At 38.1% G+C, this 10,001-nt stretch overlaps 1 protein-coding gene across 5 annotated transcripts in view; it reads right to left on the bottom strand.

Annotated features, from left to right (window-relative positions):
- Positions 1-6,552: 6,552 nt before the first annotated feature.
- Positions 6,553-10,001, bottom strand: part of COL4A5 (collagen type IV alpha 5 chain) — a 247,300-nt gene continuing 243,851 nt past the window's right edge. For all 5 annotated transcript variants that reach the window (XM_045472951.1, XM_045472946.1, XM_045472948.1 and 2 more), the window contains 4 exons: positions 9,205-9,319; positions 8,648-8,820; positions 7,715-7,841; positions 6,553-7,684 (listed from right to left, as the gene is read on the bottom strand). In XM_045472951.1, coding sequence (XP_045328907.1) covers positions 7,760-7,841; positions 8,648-8,820; positions 9,205-9,319 — 370 coding nt within the window. In that variant the 3' untranslated portion in view covers positions 6,553-7,684; positions 7,715-7,759. The remainder of the gene's footprint in view (positions 7,685-7,714; positions 7,842-8,647; positions 8,821-9,204; positions 9,320-10,001) is intronic.

The following is a 10,001-nucleotide window of genomic DNA, read 5'->3' as shown; positions in this document are numbered from 1 at the left end:
TTCATAACAGCATGATTCACAATCACCAAAAGATGGAAGCAACCAAATGTCAATGGACAAATCGTTAAACAAAATGTGGTATATCCGTGCAATAAATTATTATTAAACATAAAAAAGACTGAAGTACTCATATGTGGTATAATGTGGATGAATCTTGAAAACACAATGCTAAATGAAAGAAACCAGACATAAAAGGCCACATATTGTGTGATTCCATTTATATGAGACATCCAGAATAAGTAAATTCACAGAGACAGAAAGTAGATGAGTGACTCCCAGGGGCTTTGGGGAGTGGGAAGCGAATGCTTTCTTTTGGGATGATGAAAATGTTGTGGAACCAGATAGAGGCAGTCATCGCACACATTATGAATGTACTAAATGCCACTTGAATTGTTTGCTTTAAAATTGTTAGCTTAATGTTACGTGAATTTCACCGCAACTAAAAAAAAAAAAAAAAAAAAGGAATGAAAGATCGATACGTTACATGAATGAGCCTTGAAAACATTATGCCAAGTGAAGAAAAAAACAGGCACAAAAGGCCCATATATTATGTGATTCTATTTATATGAAATGTCCAGAGTAGGTAAATCTTTATTTTGTTCTATTTTCATTGAAGTATAGTTGAAACACAACATTATATTAGTGTCAGGTGTACAACATGGTGATTCAATAACTCTACATTGTGCTGTGCTTACCACAAGTGTAGCTGCCGTCTGTCACCACACAATGCTATAACAATATCATTGACTATATTTCCTGTGTTGTGCCTTTTATTCCCATGACTTAATCATTCCAAAATTGGAAGCCTGCACTTCCCATTCCCTTCCACCAATTTTTCCCATCTCCCACCCACCTCCCCTCTGGCAACCATCAGTTTGTTCAGAGTAGGCAAATCTTTAGAGAGTAGATTAGTGGTTGCCTGGGGATGGAGAGGGAGGGATAAATGGAGCAGCGGGGGTGGTGGCAGTGGGGAGGGGTGAAGGTGGTTGGGGAGAATAGGGAGTCACTACTAACGGGTGTGGGGTATGGGTTTTTTTTTTCTTGGGATGATGAAAATGTTCTGGAATTAGTGATGATTGCACAGCTTTGTGAATATACTAAAAACCATTTAACTGTGTACTTTAAGAGGGTAAATTTCATGGTAGATAAGTTATATCAAATAAAAAAGAGAATGAACTGTTTAAACAAAAATAATATGGATGTAGTATGGGGTTTATAACATATTAAAACTACAGTGTATGAATATAGTGGCACAAAGCTCAGGAGGGGAGAAATTGCCAAGAATACTATTGTAACATTCTTAATGCATATGTGAGGTGGTATTATAAAACTTGAATGAAGATTGTGATCAACCCTAAGGCAGTCACTAAATTAATCAAACAGAATGTCATAGTTACTATACCACAAAGAAGATAAAATGAAATCAGAAAAAAACACTCCATTTGTCCAAAACAACGCATTAAAAAGGGAGCAAAATACAAAATGATACAAATAGTAAAGAAATAGCAAGATGATAGATTTAAACCTAACCATATCAATAACCACATTACATGTGATCTACTAAAGGGCAATGATTTTTAGATTGCATAAAAAAGTAGGATCCAACTATATATTTGCTGCCTAGAAGAAATGTACTTCAAATATACAGACAGAAAAAGATTAAAAGTAAAGTGATTGGGGGGTGCCTTGGTGGCTCAGTTGGTTAAGCATCCAACTTCAGCTCAGGTCATGATTTCATGGTTCGTGAGTTCGAGCCCCACGTCGGGCTGTGTGCTGACAGCTCAGAGCCTGAAGCCTGCTTCGGATTCTGTGTCTCCCTCTCTCTCTGCCCCTTCCCAGCTTGTGTGTGCACGTGTGCATACATGCACCCTCTCTCTCTCCCTATCTCTCTCTCAAAAATAAAGAAATGAACATTGTCTTAAAAGTTTAAATAAAATTTAAAAAATAAAATATATATTTTTAAAAAGTAAAGTGGTTGGGAAAAATATACATGCTAACACTAACACAAAGAAAGCTGGATGGCTATATTGCTATCAATGTAGACTTCAGAGCAAAGAGCACTAATGTTTTCTTTACCATATTACCATTACCATAAGGATAAAAGGATCATTTCATCAAAAGGGCATAACGATCATAAATATTTATGCACCTAATAACAGATCTTCGAAACAGATGTAGCAAAAACTGATAGTTGCCAGGAAAAAGGTCTTAGCACGTTGTCTTGTGCCCGTGGCTGCTTCTGCTTACTCAGAGAAGTCAGAAAAAAATATACTGGTTTCTCAGACCAGAAGGATGTGCTTGTGCAAATGGCTTTAGGCTGTTATCTCTTTCCACTCCATAGGGGGAATTTTCTGTGCTACTGGCCTTAAGGTAGGCAACAGCTGCACATTGGAAAGTACATAGTCGACTTAAGAACATATTTAAACCCAGTAATCTTAAAGCCTGGCTTTCTGCTATACTGATTACTATAAACTAAGTAGAGCCCTATTTTAGCCTAGATGTTTTCCAACTTGTCTTTAACTTTTCCTGCCTCTCTAATCTGATAAATAACCACATACTGCTTGGTCCAGTTGGCTTGACGTTTGTTCATCTGATTCCCAGCCTAAATTTCAGCTGAAGGGAGCCAAATAAAGAAAGCTACTACATGTGAAACATGACCAATGGAGTTTATAGCTAGTGAACTCGAGTTGTTTCTGTGTGTTTATGTGTATTAATGTAAATAAAATATAACCAACTTTCTTGTTGGAACTAAAGAAATCTTCCCCTCCGCAGAGTACTTACTGCACCTTCTAGACCAGATGATAGATGGCATCTGCATAGTCTCAGATTTACATAACAATCAAGACACTCTGGTCCTTACCTGAATAGCAGTAGCACTGGAGAGTGTGTAGACTAGAGCATGCAAATTCCAGGAGCTTGTCTGGACTCAAGAGCCCTGAAGAAACTCAAGTGAGGTGGGCTCCAGGCCAGACTCACAAGGTTTTCTTTAGCTACAGAGGTTTAGACCAGACAGACGAGAGTATCCTGAAGTACAGTGAACTCACTGTAAGTCCCCTGTGTCCAAGGGCTAATTCTAAAGGGCCTCAGGTGCTGTGAGAAGCACTCATCCCTAACTGGGAACTGAGGTTTCCAAAACATGTGGCTCATTACTTCTCATGCGAGAGATCTCTGTAGTGCCGAGGATCTCCACCACACAGATTTCTGATTTTTTTTTTTTTACAGGCATATTCATGACTAAACGGTGATGATTAGATTTTGAATGTGAAAGAACTTAGTAACTTGTTCTGTGACCTTGGGATAGTTACTTAACTTTTGTAAGGCTCGCTTCCGGCATCTGTAAACAGAGACCAATCCTTGCACTGTTTGAATACATCAGGGGTGTTGAGGCTCAGATGAAATAACATGTGATGAATGACATTTTAATGACAATTATATAAATGTAAGGTGCTACTTTTTGTTGTTACTGAGGCATCAGAAATAGTCTTAGAGTTTAAGCAAGGGTCAAATTATTATGTCGGAGAAAGACAAGGATCGGACATCTGGCTTACTGTCGTGGCTTGTGATAGACTTGCAATTGCAAGCACTTTACTGGCCCCGAAGAAATCAACCAGAAAACTGTTTCACTTCAAAAGAAAGTATCACCTTTAAAGTCACCTGTTGGTAGGTTCCATGTGACCCTGGTTGGAAATCAGCAAGTAGTCTCAGACTGCCTTTAGCTTTAGAGCCCGTCCCATTTTCTGCAATCTCCAGTGTTAAGTATTCACTCTTTCACCCCTGATAAACAGAAGGGAAGCAGGTCTGAAGTGCTTCTGCAGGCTCACCTTTCATGGAGGCTCTTGAGGCCAGAAAACCGCTTATTTTAGGGCGTTTAAATTGTTTATTTCTTGGCCTAGTAACACTTTGGGGCTTTTTTTTATTGACTGCATGCATGTACAACTGGCTTGGCAAGTTTCTCTGGTGGAAGTAGAACTACCAGGAATTTTCTTTCTGGAGCTTTCAAAGATTATCAGTGCTTAGGATCTAGTCTGTCATTGAGGCAACTGAGATTCTCCATTTGGAGTAGGATGGGGCAAGGCAAATGACCACACAGGGGTAAGTCAAAATGTATTTTCTTTTACAGATCCAATGGGACAAGATTTGGAAAAAGTAGAATACTTTAGGACCATGATGAACATATTTTGCCTCATTTCACCCTAAGAGCCTTAGAATACAGCTTCCCATAAAGCATGGTAAGCTAGGTCTTAGATGAAGTAAAGTTCATGCATATTTCTGCTGGTCTATCCCTCAGTTCAAAGTGGAAGATGCTAATTATGCCTGTCCATCTTATCAATTCACCCTCATTTTTCCACATGTAGAATAAAGCACCTCCGCTAGATCTTGGAAACTAGAAGCAGTTGTGCATTTGTCAGGGCGTCAATAGCAAAAAAGACAAGATACTAAATTATGATAATCTGAGGAGGGTTTAATTAGAAGATATAGGTGGTGTGTAGGGGAACCACAAAAGGTAATGCAGAAAATCAGGGCTAGCAGCATGGCAGCAGCAGACTTGTCACCATAAATATAGACTTGGAGAGATGAGAAGAAACGGGTTACTGAAACAAGAATGGGAAATAAGTTAAAAGAATAGATCATCTTGAGGGGAGCAGGAACATTCAATGGAGGCGCATAAGCCAACCTGAGTTCACTACATGTCCCCCCATGAAAATAAATTACCCTAACATCAGTCTTGCCTTTCACTCTTCTATCCTGCTGAGGGTATCCCATTGGTTGAACTCAACCAGAGGCCAGAGGGCACAGGGACCCGCTAGGGCAGAGAAGAAGGCAAAGAATGCCATGAGAATCTGGAAGAGGAAAACAAAAAAGAGATCTGACATAAAATGGTATCATGTCAGCAATTTGTCATCCTGTTAGGCCATGTGTTGGGCATGCTATGCACTCATCGAGAAAGAGAGTCAAGGTTACATAAATGTGATTTTAGCTTTCCATGTGTTAGGGAACAGTTTGGTAAGCCAGCTTCCTCTGGACAGCTAATGCTGCAAAAAGCTTCATGATATATCCTAGTCTAACCTAGAATTAGTAAGATTTGGTAGTCAAGATAGAAAAGCATACCTCTTCATAGAAGTATATATTATAGTGACTACGTATCTTTCTGGTTGAGTTGGTTTTGGATTGTTATCTGTCATGATGCTCTACAGCTAGTGAATATCTAATGAATGTTTGTTGTTGTGGAACTTGGGAGAGAGGACTGTCTGGATTTATTCCTTCAGTGTCCCAACTTATGAGTACTTCCAGTACAGAAGCCTTCCAAACATCCTGAATATACTCTAGAAACCACTGCTTTAAAATAAATGATGTATGACTTATAAATATTATTCAATTTATTTTGGAGCTGCCTAGGGATGAAGGTGTGTGTATAGTCCAGCATGAGAACAAGAGCTGTTCTGCTAAAGAAGCCAACTGAAGTGTTGACCAAACGAACGTAATTGCTCTTTGCTTCTGTGTTGAGAGGCATGGGAAGTACTACCACAGCCAATTCCTAATCAGGCTCTTAAGAAAATCTTTGACAGCAAAGCTGTCCTTTATTTTGGATGCAGACATTGGGAAACTGAACCACCTCTTAAATACTTGCTGTCGATCTTATGAGTAAAAAAGAATGCATGAAGCTTAAAACAGGGAATCTGGAGGCAGAGCTTCAGACAACTTCACCACCACCATCAAAGATGAGCTCAACAAATTATTACACATGCTTGTTTATTTTTAGATGCAATAGTGCCCTCTTGTGATTAACATATGAATACACTTCTGATGGCTTGGTATAACCAGGGAGTTTTCAATTAACCATGCCAATTGAGGCAAAGAACTTCACTGACACAAGAAATAGAAAGGGTTCTTCAAATTTGGCCAAATGGGAAAATACACTGTACAATCACAGAGTGTCCAGCAGAACTTCTTTTGGAAGCTCAGAAGTGATGAGTGACACCAACAATATATATATATATATATATATATATATATATATATATATAATATATTAATAGGGTGGGTAATATATTAATTGCATGGGTTCATATTAGGGTCTATACTTCTGAAAATTGTTTTGGTTGCTTCATATTTTAATTGAACTAAAAATTTTCTTATAGAGGCTTTTAATGCCTCTTACTTTTAGCAAGTTCTCAACTGGAGAGCTACATGTGTTCATTCTTAATCATCAGGAATATTAACTCACTAATCTGCTTTAAACATTATTAATGAATTCTCCCCTAAATAGAAAGTAGTTCTGCTTCCTTTCTCAGCCAGAACACAATATTGTTAATAAATGTATTATCTCGAAAATACTTTCCAATGGGTTGTTTTGTTTATTAGAAAAAAAGTTTGCATTCCTCTATGTTTTCTATCAGCCATGAGAGTAATCAAAGTCTGCAGAAACTTCTATGGGAGCTGCTCAAAGTGATTCTTTGAGAAAAGACTGCTTGCTGATGTGCAGATATGTAGTCTATCTGGAAATGCACAAGTTTTTACATATAGCCTGAAGAGATACACAACAATGCATTCTTATGACATATGATATCTTTAATTAAGTTGATATTGGTGAGTTAAAAAACATGAAGTGAAAAGAGGACAGCTAGGGAAATAAGGTACTCTATGACTATTTATAATAAAATGTTTAAAATAAAAAAGAGGAAGGAACATCAATTGGCTTCGTAATTGAAGAGAGAAGACTAACCAAGTATGGTCTTCCCAGTTCTCATACAAGCAGAGACCACAGGAGAATAATTCTTACAGAAGAAGCACAGGGAACGAATCATCATTTTTTTTGCATATTTTTGTTTCTCAAAATTATTTGGGAGAACTTTGCTTAGTAAAGGATGAGCAAAAACAAGATGCAAGAAACATTAAAAAGTGGGGGGCATCTGGTATTAAGAGTCTTGAAGAATACAGCAAAAGAGAAATTGCTCTATTATATATTATAATTTGGCATGTAACATGAGCATTTAAAATTCTGATTAAAGTGACGAAAATGAACTATTTTTTTTCAAAAAGTCAAATACGAACTTAGGGAATAGAAATCAAAATAAATTTACTCTTGGTAGTAATTTGATGCAAGGATAGAAGTCCTCTCACTTTGATAAACATGGATACAAACTCTTGTCTATATTGTAGGTTTTCCTAGGTTGTCTGGAAAGAGTGCTTCATGTCAGGCCACATCTAAATGACTCGACATTTTGAGCTAAAAGGCTGTTTACACAATATACACATTCTTTACTTACAGAACAAAATAAGCTTAACACTTTTATATTAAACACCTGGGATACAGTAGGATTAGTAGCACCATGAAAAATAATTCTTCCCCCAAACTGCAGTCTTCTATTTTACTCAGTGTGATTCTTCTCTTAATTGAATTTTTAATGTGCTGTTTTAGTTACTAGGCAAAATATATATCTTCATCTTACAATCCTTGGGGAAAGTCATTCTGGACCCAAAAAGTAAATTCATTTCCTTATTTCATTCATACAAAGATAATAGAGACCTTGCTCTGGCACATTGTTGAGGTACATCTGAATCTTCATGGTTACTAGTCAGCATGTCCTCTTGGTCATATATAGTAGCACCATTGGTGGCAGCATTGGTAAAGTTGGGAAGAGTGAGACTTTGCATCCTGGGAATTTTATATATATATATATATATATATATATATATATATATATATATGTATGTATATATATCACATTTAAAAACACACAAGGAATTCTGCAAAATGTTATGTCCTCTTCATGCACACTTGACATCGGCTAATTCGTGTCCTCAAGTCTCCTGCTTTCAGCGTTTCTGACTGAGGTTTGCTGGAAAACAAGAAACAAGATAATCAAATTAGCCTTTCCAGATATTTCACTTCTATTACTGGTTCAAATTCACACCCAGACATTCTATTTGTGCTTAAGTAGCTCTCCTTCTGACTCAATGATTAACTTCTGAGCAATGTGACTCTTCTCTCTACCACTATTATCTTTATTTGTCTCACCCTCTTCTTCTCTTATACGTTTCTCTAATAGTCGTAGAATGAGGGAGATCTGGGCAACTGATGGTAAATAAATGATAAAACAATAACGCATATGAAATGCATAACGATAATTGTAAGAAAAATATCAAGTAATGATAACTCAAATGAAGTAATATATAAAAATTAATTTAAACTGAAAAACATCCAATAGATTGAACTATCCTGAAGCAAATATACCGTATGTGATCTTATTCAAACACTGGGATGAGAGCCTTGAAAACATCCTGGGAGAAGAGATCACTGGACTGGGGCAGGGATCATATTACAGCTTCAATTCCTGGGGTGGCCTCACTAGAGTTTGAGCAGCTCAGTTATTCAGCAGATCACATGACCTTTCCTTGCTTTGTCTATTTTGTTACTGAAGGATTAATAACAAGCCATCTGAAACCGCACATACTGAATATTAGCCACGTCTGTTTTTCTGACCTGAGTCAGGTGTATGAAAAGAACAAGTGAAAACAAAAAACACAGTCCACTAAATCCTTAACATTTGTTGGGTATAAACCATCCATGAATTGCTTCTCTCTTCCCCAGTATCTCTGAAGGAAGCTTAGGACCTAAACTAAACTAAAGCCATAAGTAACTTACCTGAACATGTCTGACATATCTACAGTTGCTAGCCAAAAGCTGTAGGAGTTGGCATAGTAATTGCAGGTACCCCGGCCGTGACATTCAATGAAAGGAGCTGAACGGAACTCTTCCAAGCAGGAACCAGGGGAGGCCAGGGCTTGACCTGAGCCCTCTGCTCCTGCGCTTGTGTGCTAGAAAGATAAGGGAAAATGTCCCACAATACCCATGTGCTATAATACCTGAGTGTATACCCAAAGACATGTGCTGAATTTGGCCAAACATTCAAATCCAGTGAAGGAATTAGGGCACGAGGTAAGAGTATATGTGCTGCCAAAGCGAGCACTGGGCAAGAGGCAAGAGAATGGCACCCACACCAAGGGTACTCAACAAAAGTAACAGGCGGATTATGAAAATATGTTCCAGAAAATATGTGAAGGGGAACACAATACTTGGACAGAAGCTATTTGAGGCTCAAGCTTACTATAAAAACGTCAGGGATTTCTCATATTAGTAAGATACACAGATATGATGGACAGGCAGCTGTGATGACAAAGACAAGAAAGAGTATTTCATACCATCATGAAGGAATAGCCAATCCAGAGAGAATCCCATCCCTGAGGACAGTGGGGAATCTGGATGGTCTGACTGTGAACTGCAATCACCATGGCGGGAGCTTCACATACTGCACATCTGGTAAGGGAAAGGGAGGGGAACACATCTAAATAGTGAGTACGTGGGGAACCGCAGTCCCTCTTCTTTGGAAGCCTTCCTGGTACAGAAACCCATTAAGGTGTCTTCAGTGCTCACAAAAGCAGGATTAAAATGCACTTTGAGAACTGCTTTTGCATAAGCTCTGTCTCCCAATGTACACAATAAAGTTATAAACAAAAACTGTAAGCTTTTTTCAAGAAACTACACAACCCCTGCTAGAGCACTTTCATTTTCCATTCTGCCCTAAATTTGTATTCATACTTGCTACGCTCAATGCCGTAATTGCTGTACACACTACTTGCTGTCAAAGTGCCCAACTGAGGGTAGACATTTAGTAATGCTGAAACTGTGGTAAGAACAATGCCTGGTGAGCTGGAAAAGACAAGAAACAGACACTTTCTCAATCCCCACCCACTATTCTTGTTCCAAAAGATATTTATTAACCATTTGGCAATATTGAGAGAAAAACAGCATTTCCAGAATGCTGGGCAGCTACCCAGGCACGTGGAAATGTGGCTTAAAATCTATAAAATCAAGTAAAGCAGCAACAAAGTAAATATAGCTGAGTCTACCAAATCTTTAATAAAAAGCATGAAGGGACCTTCTGACATATGACTGAACCAATTTGGTGAAGTTTATCTACAAAATAGGGTACACCCTA

This window comes from Leopardus geoffroyi, chromosome X (genome assembly GCF_018350155.1).
Source record: "Leopardus geoffroyi isolate Oge1 chromosome X, O.geoffroyi_Oge1_pat1.0, whole genome shotgun sequence".
Lineage (NCBI taxonomy): Eukaryota > Metazoa > Chordata > Mammalia > Carnivora > Felidae > Leopardus > Leopardus geoffroyi.
Note: the sequence above shows the minus strand (reverse complement) of the source record. Positions and strands in the feature narration are given on the sequence as shown.